Source organism: Felis catus, chromosome E1 (genome assembly GCF_018350175.1).
Source record: "Felis catus isolate Fca126 chromosome E1, F.catus_Fca126_mat1.0, whole genome shotgun sequence".
In the NCBI taxonomy this organism is placed as follows: Eukaryota; Metazoa; Chordata; class Mammalia; order Carnivora; family Felidae; genus Felis; species Felis catus.
The window spans coordinates 38,679,924-38,705,854 of record NC_058381.1 but is presented as its reverse complement, the minus strand read 5'-3'; the positions used below and the strand labels follow the sequence as shown (position 1 = coordinate 38,705,854).

Genomic DNA, 25,931 nt, shown 5'->3' with positions numbered 1-25,931 from the left:
CCCCTATCCATAGGGAATAACCCCATTCTGGTGGGTGGCCTTAGGAATTCATTTTTTCTCAGCAAGAATGATCTGGTTGTCAAAGGGCTCTTGAACCTGGAAAAGAGCCTCCTCATTCAAGCTTTCTCGAGATTTCTAGCCACTCCCTCCAGGAAAAGATGACTTGAGTGTAAGGAGGTGAGCTTAGGGTGGGCACAGAGCCACCCCAGACATAGGCTGGTGCCCAGCTATTTTCCAAAATATATTTGCAAATGGAGAAAGTGGGTGTGGAGAAAGGACATCCTTCCCCCAACTCCAGGGACCCACCCCTCTCCACAATACCCGCTCTCCCCGAGTCCTTATTTCATTAAAAAAAAAAAAAAAAAAAGGTAAAAACAAAACAAAACAAAAAAAGCATAAGGACTGGATCTGTACAAGGACTGGATCTGGGTGGCATTGCTGCTCCCTTGTTCCTGGGCGCAGAGCTAGGTCTCAGAGACAGTCTCTGAATGGGTTGCTCTTATTCCTAGACACTCCCTGGAGCCTCCTCCTCTTCCAGGCCCAGCTTTCCTAAGTCCTTCTGTGTCAAAGGTCTGGAACAGGACAGCCAAGCTGGGCTGTTCCCTCAGGTGAGGAGACTGGCTGTGGCATCCACGGGACCCTAGAGTTGTCTGGGGCAGGGCTCCAGTCAGTCAAGGCTCCCCAGTGCTGCCCCCTCTTCCAACCAGGCTGGGCCCCTCTTGGCCACCTGGGAACTGGAGGAGGAAGGAAGGTGTCTAGCGTGGCAGGATTCCCTGCTTCATCGCGATGAAGGCCAGAAGTCAGGCTTTCCCCACTCCCTGAGGGTTCAGCAGGGTCTCGGCAGATTTGGCCTTTTGGCTCACACTGGCACATCCAGGCCCAGGTATTCGGGGTTCTCTGCTGTAGGGGTCCCTTCAAAGGTGCTGGGTGGAGAGCCCCGCTCAGATGTGTCCTGGTCCCAGTAATAGAGGTTGTCAAAGGCTGGGCTGAAGGCTGGAGGAGGGTGAGGCTGAGGGGCAGCCCTGCCCCGGGGTGCCAAGTACTCGGGGTTCTCCACAGCACCCCCAAAGGCAAAAACGTCTTTGACAACCCCATTCTTGCCGGGGGAAAGAGTCTTGGGGGACAGAGTCTTGGGCCTTTCCAGAGTGGCACCGGCAGGTCGAGAAGGAGGCAGAGGGCCTTCTAAGGGCGATGGGGGCTTTGGCCAAACCTCTGGCTGGTTCACGTATTCTGAAAGGGCGAGGAGGGGGCTCGTTAGAGGAAGAAACCCATTTGTCCCAGCTACTACCGGTGTCCCCACAGTGGGCCCTGGGCTGGGCACCCCAAGCTCCCCCCGCCCCTCCCAATCTCTCATCTTGGGCCTGGATTCCATACCAGGCTGGGGACTGCAGGTCAGGGGGGCAACGTAGCCATCAGTCTCAGGGGGTAGGGGTACGGTAGGATCCTCACTGTACCGCTGTAGAGGGCTGGGGTCCTGTGGGGAAAGGCTCTGCAGCCCCTTGGCTGCCCCCATTCCCAAGTCGCCATCAAACACATCAGAGCCAGCCCCTTCTGAGGGTGCCAGTGGAGACTTGGGAGGCTCTTCCTCAGAGGGCTCCAGCCCCAGTGTCAGCTCACCACCACCACTCTGGAGATGAGAGAAAGTTACAATGGGGTCATTCATGGATCTGGGATAGAGACTCCATGGGAGGTGATAGGGTCACAGGGGATAAATTGGGACACCATTGGGATTTGACATAGTCACCATGAAGAGGAAGGGGTCAAGGCTTGGAAGGCAGTAGGAGTCGTCAGGGATAATGGGGTCTCCATGAGAGGTGACTGTTGGGGTGGGAGGGGACATAGAAGAAAAGGACACGGAGGAGGTAACTACACCCACCCACCACAGTGTGACCGAGGGCACTGACCCTGGTGGATGAGCTGCGGTGTCTGCGGTGGGCTGTGCCCCCGGCGCCTGGGGCAGGGTCTGGGCAGAAGAAACCCTGCTGGGGTACCAGGTACTCCTCAGCATCCACCAGGTCTCCCATGTCCTCATCCTCCAGCAGTGAACGGTAGAAAGTGCTGTCCAAGGGACTCGCTGGGCCCAAGTCCTCATTCTGGGAAGGAAGGAGACGGTGACAGCCTCTCCCCAGCCCAGTGCACAGCCTTCCGAGAAAGGCTCAGGGCGGACAAAAGGTATGAGGAATGAGGCAGGAGCTGGGCTTGGAAGCCTGGGATCCTCTCCCTTCCCACCCTCTGTGGGAGAGCGCTCTTAGACATAGGCAGGGATGGGGTAGAAAGGCCCAGTACCTGGATGACCACAAAGCGCTGGGGGTCCCTGGCCATCCGGGAGAATTCGGCCACCAGCTCCCGGAAACGTGGCCGACATTCAGAGTCTATCATCCAACCTGGGGGCGGGAGGGAGCTCAGCATCTCAGTTCTGGCTGCAGCCTGTGCACGGGCCCCACCCCCTCTCCAGTCTGGTCTAGACAACCCCAGTGACTAGAGTCCAAAGTCCTCGGGTGGTAGAAAAGAGGTATCAGACTCAGATCCTGAGTTAGACCCTTTGAGAATCTCTACTAGTTTTCCCTTTTTATTTTGCATATAAGTCTCTTCCTAGTTGGTCTTCTAGAGCTCCTCTGGCCTGGTACTGTAAAAGGGAAGCGAGACCCTTCTGAGGCTCCTTCAACCATACTTGGAACCCTGGGCCCACATACAACCTTCTCTTGGCCTCCTCCCATGCCCCTTATAGGCCCCCCTTTACCACCCCCCCCCAGCACTTTCCATCCCTTCTCCAAGTAGCTGGCATAACTCAGCCACACACATTTGACCATGATCATGTAGACATCAATGGTGCAGATGGGGGGCTGGGGCAGCCGTTCCCCCTTCTCCAGCAGGTCAGGAATCTCCCGGGCTGGGATCCCATCATAAGGTTTGGCCCCAAAAGTCATCAGTTCCCATACAGTCACACCTGGGGCAAAGACAGGGTTAAGAGGTGAGGAGACAAGAGGGAGCTTTAGTGCACCGAGTCCCAGAGGCTCTGCCCAAGAGCCTGGCACCATGGGAAGAAGGGAGGGGTGCAATGCCAAGGGGCAGGAGATAGCCAGTCTTTCCTTAGTCCCAAGGAAGTACACAGACCCCGGCAGCCCCTTCCTTCCTTCCCACATTCATGCTAAGGTGTCTCCATTAATTCTATCCCTGCTCTCCTCCTTCCACCAACATGGCCCCCCAGGCCCGTGGCTCCTTTTCCACCCCTCCTCCCAACCTTCCCTGCCACACACCGTAGCTCCACACATCACTCTGATGGGTGAACCGCCGGCGGAGAATGGACTCCAGCGCCATCCACTTGATGGGCACCTGGGAGAGCAAAGAAGTCCTCAAACTAGGTGTGGTGGGGAGGTGGCTGTTCGTAGAATTCTCCCAGGGTCCAGACCCACTCCACCTTGCCTCCCTCCGCTTCCTCCTCTAACCTTGCCCCCATCGGCATGGTACTCTGTCTCGTCAATGTCCAGCAGCCGAGCCAGCCCAAAATCTGTAATCTTGACGTGGTTGGGACTCTTGACCAGCACGTTCCGGGCAGCCAGGTCCCTGTGCACGAGCCGAACATCCTCCAAGTAGCTCATCCCCTGGGATCAGATGTATCCATATGGACTCCGCTCTGGCCATATTCTCCCAGGAAACCTCCCCAATCCCAGCCCTGTGTGAAGTCAGAGACTTGCCCCCAAGGACACCTGCAGAGCTCAGGCCCCCTAAGTGCATACCTTGGCAATCTGCACACACCAGTTCAGCAGGTCCTGGGAGCCTAGGCGCCCACGGTGTTCTCGGACATGGTCTAAGAGGCAGCCATAAGGCATAAGCTGTGTCACCAACTGCACGGTGGATGTCAGACAGATGCCCAGAAGGCGAGACACATATGGGGAGCCCACGCCAGCCATCACATACGCTTCCTGGGGGGCAAGAGTGCACCCTGAGAAGGTGTGGGAGACCACAAACCTGCCACCACCACATACGCCTCTTGAGGGTCGAGGCGTGATGGGGGACCTTCACCCAATCCATCCCCATCCTGCACAAACCAGAACCATGGCCCATGGGAGGTTAAGAGTCAAGGCTTGGGGAATCACAGAGTGCCTCCCGAACCTCAGTGAAGAGAGAGCCCAGAGCCCAGACATACAGCTAGGAGGTCCCTCCTGTACTCCTGGCTAGGGAGAGCGGAGGGGCTTACGTCCAAGATTTCTTTGTTGGCTTTGGGAGATGTATTTTCCCTCAACACTTTGATGGCCACTGGGATTTTCACATTTTCCCCATCAGGGATCCAGATGCCCTGGGCAGAGAGAAGAGGATGTGAGCAGGAAAAGGGAACCCCAGATCCCACCTACAGTCGCCTCCGAATACCCTCCTCACTCTGGGGCCAAACCTGCTATATCATCAGCCTCACTATGTAGCCCAGCTCTCCACTCCCCTTCCCCTTGTTCCAGCCTCCCACCAAACTGTCCAACCAAACAGCACCACCCCAGCTCTTGGCTGTCTTCCCCACAGAACGCTTGGCCACACCCGCTGTATCCTCTGGGACCGCCCACCCAGGAACTTTGGCCCCACCCCTGACCTTGTAGACAGTGCCAAAAGCTCCGGATCCAAGCACCTTCACCTTCCTCAGCTCTGTTTCTTTCAGGATTCGCATCTGAGCCTGGTTGGGCATGGCTCCACTAGGCGTCAGGGGCTCCACCAGCTGGGGCGAGGGGGGTGGGGTGTCAGTGAAGGAGGCTGGGCTGTAGACCCCAAGCCAACAGGGAGGCCCTCAGACTGCCTCACCTCCGTCTCCTGCAGCAGCCTCCGCATCGTGTACTTCCGGATCTTCTGCCGCCTTCGCTTGATTAGGATGCCAAGGACCAGCCCCACAACCACGACCAGCAGAATGCCCACCACAGCAGCAATGATGGACGTCACAGGGCTGGGGGCGGGAGCCAGGGTTAGGGACTGGGGACCAGGCTGGGGCATGAAAAGATGAAGGAGCCCCAGGGAGGGGCATGCAGGTAACTGGCCTTTGGAAAGGGAAGTCAGAAGGGTGACCCACGGACTCCCATCCTCTCTTTCCTACTCAGAAATCTCCCTTGGCTCCCTACTACCTCCAGGAGAGTCCAGCCTCCTTGCTGGACACTCAGAGCCCTTTTTACCCCCATCTCCAAATTGTCTATGTGACTGCCCATGGCTGTAGCCCAGGATTCTCAAACTTCCTGACAAAAATCACCAGGGAGCTGGTTAATGTGCATGAGTCTAGAGCCCCACTCCTAGCAACTCTGATTGTGGTATGGGGTGGGACCCCAGGAATGTGCATCCAGTGCTTCTGATGTTCCAGCCAAATTTTTCACCCATAGGTCATGATTTTCCACACCTCCCAGCCTTTGCACATTCTATTACTTCTGTCTGGACCACCGTTTCTCCATGGGATCATCGTTTAAGACTCAGCTCATCCTAGGATAGATGCAGCTCTTGGGTGTTGACCCTACATCATTACCATCCTTGCCCTCCTCCCTTGCTTGGCTAAAGCCTGGCACATCACAGACCTCCCGTGAATGCTTGCTTCATGGACAAATGATTGCTTAGATACTCCAATCTGTTTTTGTCCGCAGAGTCTTTCCCAAAGAAAGACTTTGCCCACTGCCCAGAAATCAAGTCCAACCCTGTGGCCCGGTAGTGAGGGTGGGCCTGTGCCCTAACGTGACCTAGACTTCACCCCTTACTCCCTTCTCTGGGCTCACTTAATGGCCCACCATGCCAGAACCTTCAAACACATACATCCTAGGTTTTCCTGACCCTTCCCCCACAATGCCACCTGGTTGCTTCTCCCTAATGCACGTGAGCTACCTGCCCCTGTTTCAAGGCCTGGCTCAAATGCCACCTCCTCCTTGAAGCCTCCTGCCACCCCATTAAGACTTCATCTTTTCCTCCAGGGCATCTGCACTCTCTTCTCAATCTGCCTTCTGTCCCAGTGAGTCGAATGTTGCCTATGCCCCTTATGAGGTATCTAGCTACTCGAGGGTGGGGAGGTACTGGGGGGGTCTTTGCCATCTTTTCCTGTTCCCCACTCTCTAAGCATCCTGAGGAGGTCCTCCTTCCACTTGCTGAAGCAAATTGAAAGGTGAATCAACAGGGGAAGACTGGGCTAGAAAGGGACATGTGTCATGTCAGGAGATGCCCCTTTCCTGCAGCAGGGACCACCCAGGGGCTGATAGGGGATTGAGGAGCAGCATAGGGTGTGTCCCGGGGATCAGGCTGACCTGGCTCTCTGCTCGGCGGGGCAGCCCTTCTCGTCCAGGTCCGCACAGCTGCAGGAGAGAAAGGCCCATCAACCAAGCTGGGAAACACCTCCTGGTCTCACTCCAGCCTCACAACCACCCTAAGGTGGGTGTGGCTGGGTTATTATCCCCATTTGACAAAGACAGAAACTGGGCTTAAAGTCACCAATACTCTTCCTACCACCCCACAAGGGGATTCCTTCTCTGGCCTTGAACTTGAATTTCCTGCTCCCCTCTACCTGTCTATGGTAGGTAGGAATTGGGGAGCACCCAAAGAAGCATCAAGTCCAAAAACACAGCTACGTTCCTCTATAAAAGAATGCCAGGGCAGTAAACTGGCCCAACTTCTGCAGAGGACAGTTTGGCAATACCTATTAATGTCCGTGACCCGGCAGCTCCACCTCACAGGATATACTGTGAAAATGCCAACACCTGGGGGCACCTGGGTGGCTCAGTCGGTTAAGCGTCCAACTTCGGCTCACGGTCCGTGAGTTCGAGCCCTGCGTCGGGCTCTGTGCTGACAGCTCAGAGCCTGGAGCCCGTTTCAGATTCTGTGTCTCCCTCTCTGCCCCTCCCCTGTTCATGCTTTGTCTCTATCTCAAAAATAAACATTAAAAAAAATTTTTTTAAACAAGAAAATGCCAACACCTGTATGCCAGGGGGCATGTATAAGATGCTAACTTGTACGTGGGGCTCAAGTGCAATAAACAGGAAAGAAAGAAAGAAAGAGAAAGAAAGAAACAAAGAAAGAAGGAGAAAAAGAAAGGGAGAGAGAAAGGGAAAAGAAAAAGAGAGAGAGAAAAAGGGGAGAAACAAAAGAAAAAAAAAATCACTATCCCTCAAACAAGGACATGGTTAAATAATACTATATCTGGGCTGCAGATTGAGTAGTTAAAAAAAAGAGGAGGTATGGGGAGCCTGGGTGGCTCAGTTGGCTAAGGGACTGACTTTGGCTCAGATTATGATCTCATGGTTTGTGAGTTTGAGCTCCGTGTCAGGCTCTCTCCTGTCAGTGCAGAGTCCACTTCAGATATTCTCTCCCTCTCTTTCTCTCTCTCAAAAATAAACACTAAAAAAAATTTTTTTAATAAAAAAAAAGAGGAGGTAGATCCATGTGCATTCACGAGAAAGGACCTCCAAGATACATAAAGTCAGGGGTTGGGGGAGAAGCAAAGTCCAGAACAATATGTAGAACACAGTCCCATTTGCATTAAAAAATGCATATACATGTGGGGTGCCTGGGTGGCTCAGTCAGTTGAGCGTCTGACTTCAGCTCAGGTCATGATCTTGCAGTTTGTGAGTTTGAGCCTCGCGTCGGGCTCTGTGCTGACAGCTCGGAGCCTGGAGCCTGCTTCAGATTCTGTGTCTCCTCTCTCTGCCCCTCCCCTGCTCATGCTCTCTCTGTCTCTCAATAATAAACGTTAAAAAAAAATTTTTTTTTTAATGCATATACACGAAAACCAAACCTGACTATGTATGAGATGAACTATATGAAATTGCTATTTCTTGGCCATTTTTGACCTACAAAAACAGCAATCTTACAGGATTCAATCTAATATAAATGTAATATGTGTTTATGCAGATGTGTAGAGAAAAGCCTGGAAGGCTGCACGTAGCAGACTGAATCTGATGGTTTTCCCTAGGGGACTGGAATGAAAGGGCACATTTGCTTTGCAATGTTTATACTTTTTGTTGCTGAAAGTGTTTATCATAAGGATGTATCCATGTGTCTCATGTGTAAATAAAGAAAACTGAATGAAAAAAATAATAAAATAGGGTATATCACCATGTCAGGAGATGGAAAAACATTGCAAGGTTCTGTTAAGTGAGAAAAAGGCAATTTGCAAACAATATGTAAGGTCTGTGATCCCATTTTAGTATAAGGAAATATATGTTAGAATGTGCACACATAAAAACAGTTGGAGAACAATAATATATATTAACTATAGTTTATATGTTATAATAATATATGTTAGAATGTGCACAGATAAAAACAACTAAGAATAATTATATATATATATATATAAACACATATTTCACGTGTTATAATAATAATTATATGTTAGCATGTACACAGGTAAGACCTGGAGGAAAAATATTACAAATTATTAACAGTGGGGATAGAACTGTTAATGACGTTCATTTATATTTCATGTTTTCATTTAAATTTTTTTTGTAATTTAGAGAGCATGCGGGTAGGGGAGAGGAGCAGAGGAAAAGAGAGAGAATCCCAAGCAGTCTCTATGCTCAGCATGGAGCCCAATGCAGGGCTTGATCCCACAACCCTGGGATCACAACCTGAGTGGAGATTGAGTCTTAATGCCTAACTGATGGAGTCACCCAGGTGCCTCTAAGGACTAATTAAAAAAACAAAACAAAACAAAAACTAAGCAGTGTAAGCAAAGGCAGAGTTATCCCCCTTTTACAATAAGAGCCCCAGAAAGTCTCCTGGGACAAAGCCCTCCTTTCTGTAGAGAAGGCCCCCAGACTCACGAGTGGGTGCAGTTGATGGGGCATGGCTGGCACGTGCCCTCCTCATCTGCGAACTTCCAGATGGGCATGAAGGAGAGGTCAGGTTTCACCCCACTGGGGCAGCGAGCCACACAGAAAGGAGGGTCCTTGTAGTGGGCACAGGCCACACACTGGTCAGCTTCCTGGGAAGGGAAGAAGGATTTGGAAGGGGGCTAGCATCAACACCTCCAGGGCAGCAGGACATGCCCTTGTGTCCCCTTCGTGCTTCCCATGGCCACTCCACAGCACTTTCGCCTTGCTCCTGGAACAGCCCAGACCAGCCGTGTCTGCCACCCCTGCTCTTCACCCAGCTCCCCCCTCCCCTGCTCAAAGCTCAATCCTCAGGCAGGAGGCTTCAGATGAAGAACTGGAAGTCTAGCAGGGGAGTGTATTACTTAAGATATAACAGCAAGTAACAATAGTTAACTAACACACAGCAAATCGCTTGGGCACGGTGCCAAACCCTATTTTAAGTTCATTCTTCCCACATTCCAATGTACAATATTCACTTTATAAATGAGCGAACCAAGGATGGAAGCAGGGCCTGGATCCGAATCCAGAGAGTCTGATGCTTAAGCCCATAGGTCTAACCACCTTGGCACAGCCACAGCCAAGGACACAGGCCTCCCCGGGACCTTTGCATAGTCTGAAGGGTCACAGGGTCCACTACACAACTTGCAGTCCCCAGCATGCCAGCCTCCTAACACCCCCCTGCCAACCAGGGCTGAGCTCCGAGCCCTCTTCTGGGACATTCTACTGGACATGGCCAGGTGCCCGGCCACCCCACCCCGCCCCTGCCCTCACTTCCCTCCACCCACCTCGATCAAGCCCACCAGCAACTCACCGAGCCCAAGCAGGTCACTGAGCCATTCTGGGGCTGACACTCCGGGTGGCATGGCAGACAGAACCTATCCTTCACATACTCCCGGGGAAGCCTGACAGAAGGGATGGCTGAGGAGGGGGTCTGGAAGGAGCCCCCGTGCCCCACTCCGGCCGCCCCTCCTGCCCTGCCCCGCGTACCCCTGCAATACTCGGCATTCCTCCACGCACTCCTGGCCCCGAAGGAACTGGCTGCAGTTGACACACTGGGTGGGTCCCGGACCCCAGCAGTGCCCGTGGGCACACAGCGGATAGCAGGCCAGGCCCTCACCCGCTGCAGTGAAGAGGAAGGGGGTTAGAGGGGACACTCAAGGAAGGTTCCAGGTCCACATGAACCAGGGGAGGAGGCTGTGGGCTGGACGGGGTGGGAATAGGTGCCGGGCAATGCGGGGAAAGAAAGAGCTGAGGTTCCAGGGACAGAGAGGAAAAGGAAGGCACAGATGCCAAGGCAGTGTGGCCAGGCCCAGCCGGAAGCCATGCCAGGAAGTCAAGCCAGCCACAGCCGTGTCAAGAATGGTGCACCAGGGATGGGCAGTCTGCACAAGTCCGAGATTGCTGCTGCTAGGGGCCCACAGGCACTCCTGTGTGCCGGCAGACGGGGAGCGTGTGGCGCTGGGCTCCCTGTCTTACCGCACTCGTCCTCTGGCCGGTTGGCGCTGTGGAGCAGGGCCTGGTGGGGGTTCCGGAAGAGCTGGTCCCAGGGCACCGTGTGTACGAAGCAGAGGCGGGAGTTGCGGTGGATGAGGGCCAGCCCACTGCCCAGCTCCCGCAGCGAGCGCAGCCCCAGCCAGCTGATGCCCAGCCCTTGAAGGGTCAGCGAGTAAGCACCGCTGTGGGAAGAGTGTTTGGCTGTCGGCAAGAGCTGCCCTCACCTCCTCCTGTCCCCAGCACACTCCGAAAACTCCCATGGAAATGTTACTGCTGGAGTCCCTGGGGAACAGGAGAGCCCACCATGCCCAGAGCTTCTCAACGGGCTCCCTGGGAAGGTCCTCAGGCCCCCCCCCCAACTTCCCCGGTGCTCACTCATGCAGAACTCGGCCCCGGATCACTCTGAGGTTCTGGAAGACACTGAGGTTAGGCAAGCTGTCTGGCCACGCTGAGATGTACAGGTAACCTGCGGGCACAGGGTGAGGCTAGGGGTGTGGGGACAGGAAGAGGACCCCCGACCCCATCAGAGCAGGATGCAGAGAAGCAAAGCCCACCTGTAATCTCCTCCAGAGCCTCAAACACTCTGAGCTGCTCAGGCTGCAGGGGGGCAGTGTTGGAGGCTGGGTCCCTAGAAGGATTAGGAGAGGAGTCAGCAGGGCCAGGAAGTAGGTGGGCATGACCCCCAGAGCTGACCCGGCCACCCTCCCCCACTGCCCTCCATTAATGACTTCATTTAAACCCTTTGCCCATCAAGCCCGACTGTTTTCATCCTGAGTTTCAAAGCCCAAGCCCTAGTTTGGCAGGGTCTGTCAAAACAGTATTTATATCCTTTGATCTAGAAATCCTACTTCTAGGAATGTGGCCTAGAGAGACATTGGCTCCTGTTCCCAGAGACATGTACAGGGCAGAACTGTTTGTAAGAACAAAATTAAAAACGACCAAAAGACCCATCAGTAAATAGAGGAGTTGTTAAATATAATCCTGTCTATCCTGACTATAGATGAAAACTAACATTTGGCAGCACTTAAAAAAAAAAAAAAAAAAAAAGAGCACTTAGTATCGGCCAGGCACTGTTTTATGAGCATATGAATATTAACTCATTCAAACATAACCACCTTATGAGGTTGGGGCTATTTTTGCCCCCATTTTACAGATGAGAAAATTAAGGTACAGTAAGCAGGTTACACGACTAGAAAATGGTAGAGCCCGGTTTCGAACCCAGGCAGCCTGGCTCCTGAGCCTGAGCTCTTAGCTCCTACTCTGCTCCACCTGCTCGTAGCTGTTGAAAGACCAAGGCAGCTTGACACGAAGTGCCTTGACCAGCTCTCTAGGGCGAGGGGCAGACAATATTCATGACAAGCTCCCATTTTAAGTCAACCTTCTCAATAAAATTACTAGAACTATGTTTCTCTGTGTGTGTCTAAGTATGTACAAATGGTCTAGGAGAACCCACACAAACTATTAGCAGTGGATTCCTCTGGAAAGGGGAATAGAGTTGCAGGAAGCGTTGAAAGGAAAGTCCTCTTTTTATTTTTTTTATTTTTTTTTTTTTAATTTTTTTTTTTCAACGTTTATTTATTTTTGGGACAGACAGAGACAGAGCATGAATGGGGGAGGGGCAGAGAGAGAGGGAGACACAGAATCGGAAACAGGCTCCAGGCTCCGAGCCATCAGCCCAGAGCCTGACGCGGGGCTCGAACTCACAGACCGCGAGATCGTGACCTGGCTGAAGTCGGACGCTTAACCGACTGCACCACCCAGGCACCCCGGAACGTCCTCTTTTTAAATACATATTTTTATTGAAGTATAATTCACATCCAATAAAATGCACAGAGTTCTGATGTACAGTTTGAGGAGTTTTGACAAATGCATTCACTCATGTATCCACTACCCCAACTGATACACAGAACATTGTCGTTGCCCCCAGAAACTTCTGTTGTGTCCCCTCTTGGTCCACCCATCCTGGGGCAACCACTGTTCTGATTTCTACCACCACAGAGTGGTTTTGCCTATTCTAGACGTTCACGTAAAGAGAATAGCACAGTGTGCACTCTCTCTTGTTTGACTTATTTTGCTGACCGTAATGGGTTTTGTTTTTGTTTTTTTAAATAGGTTCCACGCCCAGCGTGAAGCCCAACATTGGGGCTCGAACCCTGAGATCAAGACCTTAGCTGAGATCAAGAGTCGGACACTTAACCACCTGAGCCACACAGGTGCCCCTGAACATGTTTTTGAGGCTCATCAATGTTGTTGTAGAGATCAGTAAGTAGTTTGTTTCTTTTTATTGCTGAGAATTCCATTGTATAGATAAGGCACCATTTATTTATTCAATCACCTATTGGTATACATTTGCATTATCTCCAGCTGGGGGCTATTATGAATAAAGCCACTGCAAACTCCAGGAGAATTTTGCTTTCTCTGGATGGCTTGGCCTCCACACAAGTGCATATTTGTGGATAGCATGTCATTTATGCAAACAACCCCCCCACCACGTCCCCACACCCTCTGGTCCCCCTGCCCTTCCTGCCTCTTTTGCATTTCTGGCCTCCCACCTCTGTCTCCCACCATCCCCCAGAGATACTGCCACTTCTGGGTCCTCAGGATTCATTGACTGCCCTGATGCTGCTCAGGCCGCTGTGCCCACCCTTAAGTCCGCGTAACCTTACCCCTCAAAGCTCTCTGGCAGAAACGCCAGGCTCCCAAAGATCTTCTTGCAGCCGACAAATTCTTGGATGTTGGCACTGGTGACTGCCCTCGCCTCCCGCAGGTGCTCCATGCCTAGGCCGTAGCACACTGTGGGGAGGGGCAGGTGGTGAAGGGGCCGCCTCGGCCCCCACATGGAGCACCAGGAACTCAAACTCGGGGGTCCTGTCCACAGTTCCCCCTGGGGCCCCGTGCCCCCTTGCACAGACAGGAAATACAGGGGAACGTGTCAGACTGATCCAGGGAGGGCCAGGACAGAGACATTGGAAGAAAAGGACTGGGTCCCAGGAGGGTCTGAAGAAGAATGGGACTGTGGGCCAAGCTGGGTGTGCAGAGGGGCAGGAACTGTAGCCTGGCTCCGGGGGTGGCCAGCAGTTACCTCGGGCACAGGGCTTGCTGCATTTCTCACACCGCTGTGTTCCATCCTCAGCTGTCACCTCTTGGTTGTTCAGGGGACAGACCAGGGTGCAGGATCCCACGTCCGTAGACAGGTAGTTGTCTGAGGAGATGGGGACTGTGTGTCCGTCTGCCCTGGGCCTTCACGCCCCACCATGCCCACATAGTGCAGTAAGAATATCAACCAATACTGCAATCCCCTTACTGCGTGTCTGCACACTCAACAGTCACGTACTCCTCACAACCCTACGTGACGGGCACTGTTAGATTCCCATTTTGCCAAGAGGGAATCATCGTAGTTTTATGTAAATTACTCAAGGTCATGTGCTATCAAGTGGAGAAGCCAGGACTGGACACAAAAAGTCTGGCTCTACATTTTGTACTCTAACCCACCGCGGGGAGGATACAACCAGGAGCTGAGAGCCCACTCCTGCCTCTCATGACACGAAGAAAGAGGGCCCCAGGTCTGAGGTCAGTCCCCCGATGCACATCGATAAATACAGGAACTGTTAAATAAAACTCTGATCAATCTAGACTATACAATAAAAATTAGCATTTAGGAGTGCTTAGTATGTGCCAGGCACTATTCTAAGAGCTTTACCAATATATTTTTTTTAAGGCTTATTTATTTATTTTTGGGAGAGAGAGCTCGAGCAGGAGAGGGGCAGAGAGAGAGGGAGTGAGAGAGAATCCCAAGCAGGATTCATGCTATCAGCACAGAGCTCGACTCAGGGTTCGAACTCATCAGCTGTGAGATCATGACCTGAGCCAAAATCAAGAGTCGGACGCTTAACCGACTGAGTCACCCAGGCGCCCCTAAGAGCTTTACAAATATTAACTCATCCAAATCTTATAACCACCTTATGAGGTTGGGGCTATGTTGCCCCCATCCTCAAATGAGAAAACAGGTACAGGAAGCAGGTCACGTGACTAGAAAATGGTAGAGCCCGGTTTCGAACCCAGGCAGCCTGGCTCCTGAGCCTGGGCTCTTAGCTCCTACTCTGCTCCACCTGCTCTTAGCTGTTGAAAGACCGCGGCAGCTCGACACGAAGTGCCGTGACCAGCTCGCCAGAGCGAGGGTCAGACGATACTCACCATACGCTCCCATTTACTTAAACCAACCCCCCTCCCAGCAAAATGACTAAAACGACATTTGTCCCTGGCACTCACAGGGACAGGCAGTCACACAGCTGGCACCGAAGGTATAACGGCCCTCAGGGTTGGGCATGGATTCGAAGGTGTCCGTGTTGTAGGTGACCAGGGCTGGGCAGTGCAGCTCACAGATGCCACTGTGGTTGAAGTGGAGGCAGGCCTGGAGGTGGGGGGTGGGGGGTGGGGGGTGGGGGTGGCGGGGGTGGAGACAGGCAGCTGGTGATCACTGGGCTGTTTTTCCCTGGCGTGCAACGGGCAACAGGGCAGGAGCAGGCAGGATGCCCCTCCCCTTGCACCCCGGGGTCCCGTGGGCACATACCAGGCAGTCAGAATGCTTGGGGCCCGTGCAGCCAGCAGCACATTGCTCGTGGCAGCAGTCGGTGGGCTGCGGGCCCTTGCAGCGGGCACAGCCGCCAGCACAGACAGTTCGAGTCACTGTGAGACAAAGGGCAGGATGAGGGCTGGGCAGTAGCCCAGGCACCAGACCCTCACCAGCATCACTTTCTGTGATGACTTCCTGCCCCACCCCCTGGGAAGACACCCAGCCCGGCCCCCTGCCCCCCGCCCCGGGATTCTGGGCCTCCTAGCACTCACAGCTCTGACAGTCCCCGGAACTTGCTCCCCAGCAGTGGGAGTCTTTACAAGCTGGAGAACAGGGTTGGCCTGGGGAGAGAAATAGAGACCAGGAGGCAGAATGCAGTGAGGGAGAGTCAGCAGCAAAAGAAGACTCAGAAAACAGAGGCACGATCTAGAAGCAGAGGGAGGCAGGACAGAGGACCACGGAGATGAAGAGACACAGAGAAATGGCAGGAGGGAAATGGGACAGAAAGAGGGAATGGGTAGCGTTAGTACAGGGGTGGGGAGTGGAGGGGGTGTGAGTGAGCGGGGAGTTTGGGGATCGCTGGGTTGCCTGAGAAAGAGAGGAAGCTACAGGCAGGGAGAAGCATGGCTTACAGGCCCGAGAGCGGTTGGTGTCTATCAGCATGAGGGCCAGCTGGTTGTTCTTGTGGAAGATGTCCTTCCACAGAATCGTGTCCTGGTGGCAGAGCTGCGGGTTCCGCTGAATGAGGACCCCTCCCTTCAGGATCTCTGTGGGGCAGGCAATAATCAGCACTTTCCTTTCCTGTCTGTCACTTTCTGCCCTCCCAAGGGACTCTCCTGACCTCTTTAGAGGGGAGCAGGCCTCTTAAACACACCCCAGTTTCCCCAGGGATTAGAGAAGACACCTTCAGCATCTTCTAGCCGTACCAGAACCCCACCCCCGCCCACCCTGCCCCACACACATGAACAACCTGAGATCCAGAGAGGAGTGAGTTGTCCATGACAGGGTCCAGATGTCCATGCCACTCTCTCCTGTCCTCCCACCTCTATACTCTGTGCACACTGCTTACTGGTTAAAAAAGACTCTGGAGTCTGAAAACCAGCCTCACCACTAACTAGCTATGTCATAGCTATGGAACCTTGAGCAAGTCACTTATCCTCTGTAAACCTGTTTTCTCCTCTGTAAAATGAGAATAGCACTGATGCTTCCCTTGCAAGATTACAGCACAACCAAAATGGGATCGTGTATGCCAAGTGACTGGCCACAGACTCTGGGATACTGTCAGCTCCAAGGCTGCCACATACAGTTATGCAGGTTGTTCACTGCGCATGTGTACTCAGCCAAGAAGTGGACTAACCCCAGCCTGTATCCTAATTATCAAACTGTGCAGGCTCGTGCAAGCTGTGACTTCCTGGGAAGAAGGGAGATCTTCTCATCTTCACAAAGGCACCTTCCCAAGCCCCACCTGCATCCATCCAGAAGGGATGCCAGTTCTAACTCACACAAAGTTTCCCACGCATAGCAGTGGCCCTGATCAGCTCCCGATAACAAGGAGAAGGTTTCAATGATAATGATGATCACCTGTGAGGCTTCGGAGCTGCAGCTCCCGCAGCCCTCCTAGGGCAGCCCCTGTAGCAGGGGTGCCACTGTCCAGTGGGTCTCCGTTGTCCAGCACGGCCAGGGCGTAGTTGTCCTCAAAGAGCTGGGTGCCTCGCACGATTCGTAGCCTCTGCAGTGGGACCTGTTTCACTTGGTTGTGGGCAATGAGCACATAGCCTTGCACCTCCTGGATATCCTGGGAGAGAACAGGACCAGGTGGGGCTGAGGCAGGCCCAGGCCCTGGAACACGACCATCCCCCCCCCCCACCAGGCCTCCTCTAAGTCACCAAGTGCAAAGCCCCCATCCGCTGAGAAGTCCAGCTCTGTCATGCATAAAGTAGAGATCAAGGCCACTCCCCACCTCCCCAAACCAGAGTCGTGTATGATCAAGACAGATAAATGGTGGGGGGAGCACTGTGTGAACTATGAGCAAGCGCCACACCCTCTCTGCATCTCAGTTCCCTCATCCATAAAAGGAAACACCTAGATGACATGACGTCTGTGATTTGACCAAGCCTCACACACGTGGCCCCACTCCAGGGCACTGGGGACACAACCCAGCAGGCTGGTTCCCACTCTCTCCCCTGCTCGTGACCCTTTCACATACATTTTCCATTTGGTTTTCCCAGAGGGGAGTCAAAGCATGCTCCCTGCTTCCAAAGCACAGACAGAGAAGCCAGGGGCCGAGACCATATTCACGTGCCTTGTCGGTAGAACTGGACCTAGAACCCACAACCTCCCAGCAGCCCTTTCACCACGCCAGGCAGGACAGGGACAGCGGCCGGGGCAGATGGACAGGGGGAGGCGATTGCTGGCAAGGGAGCCAAAAATTTAGCAGAGGCACACGTGCATTCTACCCAGGGATGTCCAGGGCCAGCCACATGACTGAGAGGGAGTCAACTGGTCTTGCAGTAGAACAGATAGGGCGCAGGCATCAGAAAGGACTTCCCAGTTGAGGAGCCGCAACAAGAGAAGAACTATAGGGCACCTTCTTCTACCACCCATTTATAAGCACAGGGCTCAGCTCAGCTGGAGGCGGGACCTGGCTGGGTCCCCCATGGGCCTCACCTGCAGGAAGGAGAGGCTGGCATTGGCATGCAGGTAGGTGAGCTCCAGGTTGCCCTGTACCACTTGACAGCCCTGGTAGAGGTGGCGGAGCATGTCCAGGTGGGTCTCGGGACTGGCTGGGAGCCGCAGCTTCATGTCTGTGCCGGTGCACACTGGGAGGAGAGAGGAGATGGGTCAGAGGCCGCTGCCCCGTCAGCTTCTCCAGCCTGGCACCTCCTCCACACTCACTCCGCAGAGTCATGCCATCTCGGACGGCGAGAAAGCACAAGTGAAGGACCCCGCCTCCCATGTCCCTCGCACCTGCAGAAGGCACAACGGCCAAAGAAAGTCTGCAAGTTTGGGAAGAGGAGGGAAATCAGAGGAAACGCTCCTTCTGACTCGGCCCATCCTGAGTATCCAGAGGGGCCCCCATTGTGCCAGCCCTGGGGAGTTTGCCCGCCTGATCCGGGGTGGTGGCTGGCAAAGAAAGCCTCCCTTTGTCCCCAAGGCACCACTCGTGGCCAAGGGGTAAAAATCCCCCAAGAGAAGCCATGATGAATCATGAAGCTTCTGGATACCCCCTGCCCCTATCCCAAGCAAACAAACTCAGGGCATTCTCCCCACCCCATTCCAATACCACCCACATGCCAGCCTCTTGGCAAGGGATGTCCACCCCCACAATGCCACCCAGAAAGGAAGGAAGGAGGGTCAGCTAGAGTCATAGCTGGGGCATGGGGACCACTAGGGGCCTGGTCACTTCAGGGACCTCTGGAATTCCCCCAGGCAGAAAAAAAAAGGAGCATCAGACCCCAGCAACGGGCATCCGGACCCAGGCTGCAGATCTTGGGCCAGAGCGATGCCCTACTCTGACGGCTCCTATGCTGGCACTTCACCCTTGCCACCTCCTCAGGGCAAGACTCCAGAACCAGCTGGCAGAATCTATGCCACGAAACTCCTGCCACAAGGGCACTACGTCAGCCCTGTGTACCTTCTTCCCAGGGCCAACCCTCAGCCAAGGGGCATCAAGATGAATTGCCTCCCCGGCCCACCTGGACCCCAGCAGCGTGTCCCTGAGACCGGAAGTACCTACAAAGCCCAGGGATACAGAAGGGGTAAACTACTCCTGGTGAGGGGGGTGCTCTGGACAACAGCTGGCACCAGGCCTGCCAGTAGGGGGGAGATTAAAGTGCCCAGTTGAACCCGTTTTTCTGCTCTGGTGAGGAGATGAATCACCTGGCGCGTCTTGCCCAGGAGGGTGCGCCGGGGGGAGGTGGGTGGAGGGCACCCCCAGATACACAGGCCCACAGGTGCCTGAGCTGCTTGGATTTCCTGTTGGTTGCCACTGCACCTCCCACGGACTGTGTGCAGATTCAGGGGGACAGCAGTGGCTGACTTCAAGGTCTGACACCAGGATTCCTGCTCCCCCAGCAACTTGGAGCCTGAAGTCAAATCCTGGGGGATAAGAGAGATCCCCTGCCTCCAGAAAGCTGGGGAAAGGCTGGTAGGGCCAGTGCCTCGGGTTCATGCTGAGGCCAATGGCCATGAGCTGACAGCCTCCCAGTAAAAGCCGGAGTGGTCTCTGTTCCCACCCCTTTGGACAGATAGGGAAGGAAGCAAAGAGGGAGGAAGGGGAGGGCCCAGAAATAGAACTCAAGGGTCCCTCCCCCCAGACTCCCAAGAGAAACAGGAGCTGGGGGTGGCAGGCCAGGCCCAAAATAACGCCCGCTGCCAGGACCTCCTGCGGCCTCAGCAGCCTCAGCTGCTTTGTAGGCACAGCTGTCTTTAGACCCAGACCCCAAAGCTCTGGCCCAAACCCGGGACAGGGACAAGCAGAGCTGGAGCAGAGGCTGTCTCCACCCGCTGTGGCCCTCTGCGGCCTCTAAAGGACACCAGCTGTGGCAGCCAGGCAATAGGAAAACAACAACAATGGGAACACCAAGGGCAGCCACGTTAGCTGAGCACCTACTGTGTACTGTCAGGCACTCTGGGTGGAGCCTCATTATGTCCTCCCGAGGCTGGGACAGCAACTTCTCTCTTGCAAAGAAGAAAACTGAGGCCGACAGGGGTTCGTCTCCCAAGATCTTGATAAAGCTTATGAGCGATAGAGGCAGGATTTGAACTTGAGTCTGTCTGACTTTAGATCCTACGTTCTTAACTGGACATATACAAATTCACCCCACATCAGGTGCAAAGGGAAATACATACCAACTCTACTGATACCACTGATAAACATCACAGACTCTGGGCAGGGCAGGGGGGCTGGGCTGAGCTGAGGGCCAGAAAGAGTGGTAGCCCCACCCCACTAGTGAGTTTGTGGCTGATTTTAGTCTAAGATTCTTTAAGCATTTGCAGAGGGTGGTGAAGTCAGGTACTGAGACCTACTCTCCCAGAGAGCTGGAGGCTTGCGGGCAAATTTCCCCACCAAGCTGACATGAAGCCAAGAAGGGCCTCTTGACACCTCCCCTACTTCCACCTCTGTCCCCTTCACCATGGAGCTCAGCACCTCCCACCCCCTCCCCCATCTGCTCACCAGACTCCTTCTCCCCAGTCCTCACCACAGTCCCCATATCCACTCAGCCCCCTTGATTTTCAGGGGGTAGGGTGTGATAAGTCCTGTTCTACACAGGAGAGCTCTGTGTCTTCAGGACACCTGACCCTCAGAAGCCCCAACCTCTCCAGCTCTCTGACGCAAAGTCACTATGAGGCAGGACCAGCCCAACACCAGATAAGAGTTTGCTGGACGGATGGACGGATGGATGGATGGATGAAATCCAATCAAGAACTTGCAAACCACAAGGTAGTAGTTGAGGTCCTGGTGTTCATCCCTCTGCTGAAAGGCTATTCAGAGTCCTTCATATCCCTCTGGCTGGACTTCAGTGGTCAGGGTTTGGTCCCAGCTCTGGGGGGTGCTCTCCAGAAGGTTCTGCCCTCCCTGCCGCACTTCAGCCCCAGCTGCTTCTCTTGCTCACCAGCAAGAGATACTTCCTTTGGTTTCCATGAACACTACCTGCATCCCCAAAACTCAACTCCCCCAGACCTACAGGTTAAGAGCCCATTCTAGTGATGCCCAGAACTCACGCACCATACATACATGGTATCAGGTCCCATATCAGACCAGGGCCTGGGCTCAGGATCATTAAACCAGAACCCTAGCTGGCCTGCTCATGTGTGACCTTGAGCAAGTCAAAGGACCTCTGGGGGCAGAGGCCATATCAGATTCATCTCTATGCCCAGCAGTGCCTGTGACTTCGTAGGCACTCAATGACTATTTAGTGACCTGAACTTGGCTGTGAGGATGGGATAATAAAACACTAACAACTCTTACTTTCTGCAGAGAAGTTAAATGAGAGTTAAATGAGATAATGAATCAAAAAAGCAGCCTGTAAACATGAAAAGGCTTTGTAAATAGAACTGAGGCAACACAAACATTGGCTGTAATAATTCTCCCACTCCTAGAGAGCACACACCCGTCGCCCTACACGAGCTCTCTTCCCAAGGGTGAGAAGGAAAGGTAGCTTAGCAAGAGATGGAGATGTCACCCCGTAAGGGTTTCCCACAGGCAGAGGCAGATAGGGGGATCTCTTTCCAGATCATTTCAGCTCCCAGGGGCAGGCACAACTACTGGGGCCTTACTCTAGCCCCCCACTGATGGTTCCTCCATACTGGTTTCTCTTCTTCCATTCCAGCTGTCTCCCTCATTCCAGCCCTGCAGGGCCCCCTGACTTCCACCCTGTCCCTGCCCTCAGTCCCTTGCCATGCTTGGAGGGCCCAAGAGGAAGGCAGGCTTGGGCTGGACAGGGAGGGAGAGGACCTCAGTGGGCCCCAGCTCACTCCACTTTCTATAGGCTAGATAAGGGAACTCACTTACCTGAATAACAGAGTAGCACCTCTACCCCAGTCCGGCTACCTGGCTGCCCCTGAGGCTTTGCTCACCCCATTCCTGTTGAATAGGATATGACTTTGACCAACTCTTAATGCCTCCTCATTAGACATTATTATTGGGTCTACTAGACATATTGGGGTCACTAGGAAGCCTTGGATAAATCACTTCACTTCTTTGAACTGTGTGTACCCACTTCCTTGGATTGTTGCAGAGATGAAATGAAACCGTTGATGGAAAAGAACCTGGCACACAGGAAGCACACTGGACATTTTTCAAAAGTTCAGGCAAGGTGTGGGAGGGGAGATGAGCTAAATGGGTAAGGGCATTAAGGAATCTACTCCTGGAATCATTGTTGCACCATATGCTAACTTAGATGTAAATTTAAAAAATAAAGTAAATAAAAAAAGTTTTTCAAAAGTTCAGGCAAGGGAAGTTCATATAGCTGGAGTGTGGGTAATTCCAAACCAAGAGAAAATGAAAGATGACTTTGTATTTGGAATGAGATGTATTTTCCCTTTTCACACTTCATCCTATCGTTTCATTTGTTGCTTTTTTCCCCCTTGAGTATTAGAATGAAGTTACTTTCCTCAAGTAAGGTAAAAAGGAAGGAGGTTGTTAGAAGAATCGCTTGGGAATTAAAATAGGACCTCTGCAAGATAAGGATGTGTTTGCTACACTTGACAAAAGTTTGACCTCTAAGAATGGATCCTAGCAAAATCCTGACCCTCTGGATCCTCCCTGTCTCCCCTTTCCCCCAAATTCCTGCCCTAGCCCTCAGCCCTGGGATATAATGGGGGTGCTAGAGGCAGCCGGGCGGTGCCCTGCCATTGCAACCATTCTCTGCCCGACACACCCAACATCTGTCTTTGCACCCAGCAGTGCAGATCGAGGGGTGAGATAGGCCTGAGGAGGCCCCAGTCATCGCTGAGAGAACTGACCCCTCCGTATCCCAGCACCGCAGCAACCCCGGCCACCCCCACCTGCTCAACTTACAGGCCCAGCTGAGGGGGGCAGCAGCTCGGCCTGACAGCGCAGCCTGGCCTCACCCATCGCAGCAGAAGGTCAGGGCTGCAGACAGACGCCTGCCTGGGAAACAGGGAGACGTATGGGCTCCCAGGAAAGTGGAACCTCCTTTGTCAGAGAGAAGGCGTGGGGCCACCTCCCGCTGTTTACAGCAGATCTGACCCAGCACCTTGAGGGAGTTCCTTGAGAGGGCAGAGTTCAGTCAAGTCCCTAAGCCAGCAGGGAGACTGCTGTTTGGCAACACAAAGCCCAGACACGCAAACACAGACCACACAACGCAGGAACACCCTAGCATAGACGCCCCTCAGAGAATACTGCAACGCTCTGACAGAGAGGCCCTCGGGCAACACACAGACGGGATGACCCCCACCCCTTCTCCAGACTCCCTGACCGATGGAGACCACCCACTACTCCCCACAACACTCCCATTTTGTCTTCCCTACAGCACAGTGATGCCAGCAGCAGAGTCGCCCATTGTTCAAGGTGGATTAATACAGTGATTTCGAATGTGTGGCTGGGGGTCGCACCGTCTGGGGGGTCCCATCTTGGACCCACTACTTCCTTGATGCGATATAACCTCTTTAAGCCCAGGTGTTTACCTGGAAATGGGAATACTAGTAGGATTTCTCTTGTGGGGTTGGTCTGAGGATTTAGAGGGCGTGCACGCAAACCACCGCGCACCATGCTTAGCCCAAAGTATATCTCCAGCACACGGTGGCTTTAATTGTTAGTGCCTAGATGGGCCAGTGGGGCAGAACCGGCACTACCCCCGCCACCGTGCCTCCCCACACACAGCATGAAGGAAAAGGCAGGACAACCCAGCCCTCTGCAAACCCACATCTGGCCCTCTGTCTTTACCTTTCCTTCCCGCCCCCCACCCACCCCGCAGGACTGCCCAGGAATCCCCCGCTGGGAAATCTCCCACTCTATGCCCCAGACCAGGAAACCTACCACCGCCCCTCCGTGGCCCGTGCTCTCCAGAAGTCACAAAGCACACAGTCCCCGGGCTGGCCCTGAAGAAACTTGCTCAAAACAAACCTCTCCCCCTCCCCCCACCCCAGACTCCAGCATGAGGCAACTCGGCAGTCCGACCGGCCACCCTCTCCAGCCCGGCTCTGGCCGGACAGGTTACTTTCCCCACCACCCCCTCCACACCGCGATCCTGCCTGAAGCTGGAGGAACTAAACCCAATCGGCTGCGGGAGGAGGGGGGGGTGGGGAGATGGGACAGGGGGAGGGGCAACAGAAGGGACCCCCGAGGAATCCAGCTCAGTCCAGTCTGGAGGCGGAGGCTGCCAACTGGAAAGTCTTTGAGAAAGCTTGAAGGGGCTCAAGAAAGGGGAACACACACACACACACACACACACACACACACACACACACACCATGCAGTACACCCTTTGATGGCAAACTTTCCGAACAATTTCAGAGAACTTTTTTGACAAGTTCCCATTGCCGTCGCCGAGTCTGGAAAGCGCCAGTCTCTTGCCTGGGACATCTAGAGCGGCTTGGGCGTCATCGCCCCCCTGCCCCACCTTCCTTTGCCCCCTCCCCGGCGAGGCCGGCTGCTCGGGAGCGCCGACACCGTCCAAAACTTCGGACCGGGAAGTTCGTGTGGCCCCCCCTCTGCCCCCGCCAGCCCGAGGACCTTCGGCGGGGGCCCCAGGCTGCAGGGTCGCGTCGCTGCTTCGTGCCCTCCCCACACCAGACCTACCTTGGGTGCCCGTGGCTCCGGAGGGCAGGAGGGCGAGGAGGAGCCCCCAGCGGCACCAGGCCGCCAGCTCCATGGTGCTCACTGCGGCTCCGGCCCCATGGCTCGGGCTGGACCGGGCTGCGAAGGGCCGGGCGGCTGCCTGGGAGCTCTGCTCGGCTCTCGGGGCACGACGCAGGGGACTCTCAGCTCCACAACTTCATTCTTGTACTTCCTCAAGGCAGCCCTCCTCCTCCACCTCCTCCTCCTCCCGTGATTGGGAGCGAGCGTGCTCACGGCTCGCCCCCCCACCCCCTCCACCGCATTCCAGCGAGTCCCTGGGAGTGGCAACTCCCAGCTTCACTTTCTCCCTCGGCGCGCAGGCCTGGGGTGCGCCCCTCCCGGCGCCCGGACGCCGGGGTTGCCTGCGCACTTCTGGCGCGTTCCCATGGAGAACCCCTAAAGCAGGGGACGGCGATCGGCACCCCCTCCTCCACCACCGGGCGGAGTCTGGGGCAAATGCTTTAGGCTGCCATCCTTAACTTTCCTTGAAGTCGCAGGTTTTATCTTAGACATTCCTGGCGAGTTTGCACCCCTACTCCATCACATGCCTGTTTTTAAAAATATCAAATGATGGTTCTCCCACCACATCCTCAAATCAAATTGATAGTAAAGGAGGTGGATGTGTTGTGTTTTCAACTTGTGGCTTCCAGGACTCCCTGGCATACCTTCTGGAATCTTTTAAGTATCTTTTTCCAGTCTGAAAAGCACAGTTTTAATCGGGAGAACCTACAAGTTTGGGGAGAGAGTCAAATTAGAGGGACTTCCATCTCAGTCTTTCCAAGAACATCCATTTGTCTGTTTCTTCACAGGGCCACTCAGCACTCAATTCATCCAAAGTTCCTTTTCTGTCCCTTGCTTTTTACTAGCCTGTTCAATTCTGCCTCCCCACCCTGCATTCCTTCTGGAGCCCCTGGCCCTGTTCTTAAGGCCCAGTGGGGGATGGAAGTGGGGGTGATGGAAGGAAGGTGTGTCTTTGTTGGAAATTCCAACCAAAACTGCAGGGGACATACTTAACTAACAAATTATTCGTTGTTTATCTGAAATTCAAATTTAACTGGGCATCCTTATTTTTATTTGCTAAGTCTGGCAACTCTAGTTGGAATGTCTCAGCCAAGAGCAGAGCATGCCTGTGCTGGTCAAGAGGGGATCAGAGGCATCTACTGAGCACTGAAGAATGAAGGACACTAGCATTTCTTAAACTGCTTTCATATTCCTAGCATGGTTGTTGGTAGGCATTTTCACAGTAGAGGGGTTGGAATCAGAATGACCTGGGTTCAAAGTTCCAGTCTGCCATGTATTAGCTGTGCAACCTTAGGCAAGTGAGCAAGCCTCTCTGAGTCTCAGTTTGCTCACTACTGAAATAGGATCTGGCATGCTCTACCAGGGATTAAAGAAGATAATGCTCCTGAAGCACTCAGAACAGTGTGTAGCACATAGTAATTGCTCAATAAGTGGTCTCAGGTTTATGGATACTGGGGTAGTTCCAGGTTTGGTGGTACCTGAACTTATGAAATTGGGGGGGGGGGGACTCTCTTCAAGGTAAGGAATACAAAGTTATGAGCACGAAATTAGACACATATATGCAAATGAAGGGCCTGAAGCTTACCCTTCTTTAACAGCATGGTGAGTCCACCTCTGGCTCTAACCAACAATGTGCAAACTACAGGTTAAGTTCATTTGGAAGTTTGGTCATTGAGCCAATTTAGATGATCAAGACAAGTCTTTTTTTTTTTTTTTTAAGAAATAG

General features: G+C 53.7%; 1 protein-coding gene across 2 annotated transcripts; it reads right to left on the bottom strand.

Moving 5' to 3' along the window:
- Positions 1-228: 228 nt before the first annotated feature.
- Positions 229-24,414, bottom strand: ERBB2 (erb-b2 receptor tyrosine kinase 2). 2 transcript variants are annotated; one of them, XM_006940248.5, is made up of 28 exons: positions 24,146-24,414; positions 22,403-22,495; positions 17,548-17,699; positions 16,462-16,675; positions 15,513-15,647; positions 15,153-15,221; positions 14,878-14,993; positions 14,577-14,718; positions 13,390-13,509; positions 12,974-13,100; positions 10,862-10,935; positions 10,683-10,773; positions 10,290-10,489; positions 9,801-9,933; positions 9,625-9,715; positions 8,763-8,923; positions 6,252-6,299; positions 4,786-4,924; positions 4,580-4,702; positions 4,199-4,297; positions 3,738-3,923; positions 3,447-3,602; positions 3,258-3,333; positions 2,801-2,947; positions 2,287-2,384; positions 1,905-2,093; positions 1,375-1,627; positions 229-1,230 (listed from the first exon to the last, which is right to left on the bottom strand). In XM_006940248.5, exons 3-28 carry the CDS (start codon positions 17,680-17,682, stop codon positions 860-862), a joined length of 3,693 nt encoding a protein of 1,230 aa, XP_006940310.2. In that variant the 5' UTR covers positions 17,683-17,699; positions 22,403-22,495; positions 24,146-24,414; the 3' UTR covers positions 229-859.
- Between the last annotated feature and the right edge of the window lie 1,517 nt (positions 24,415-25,931).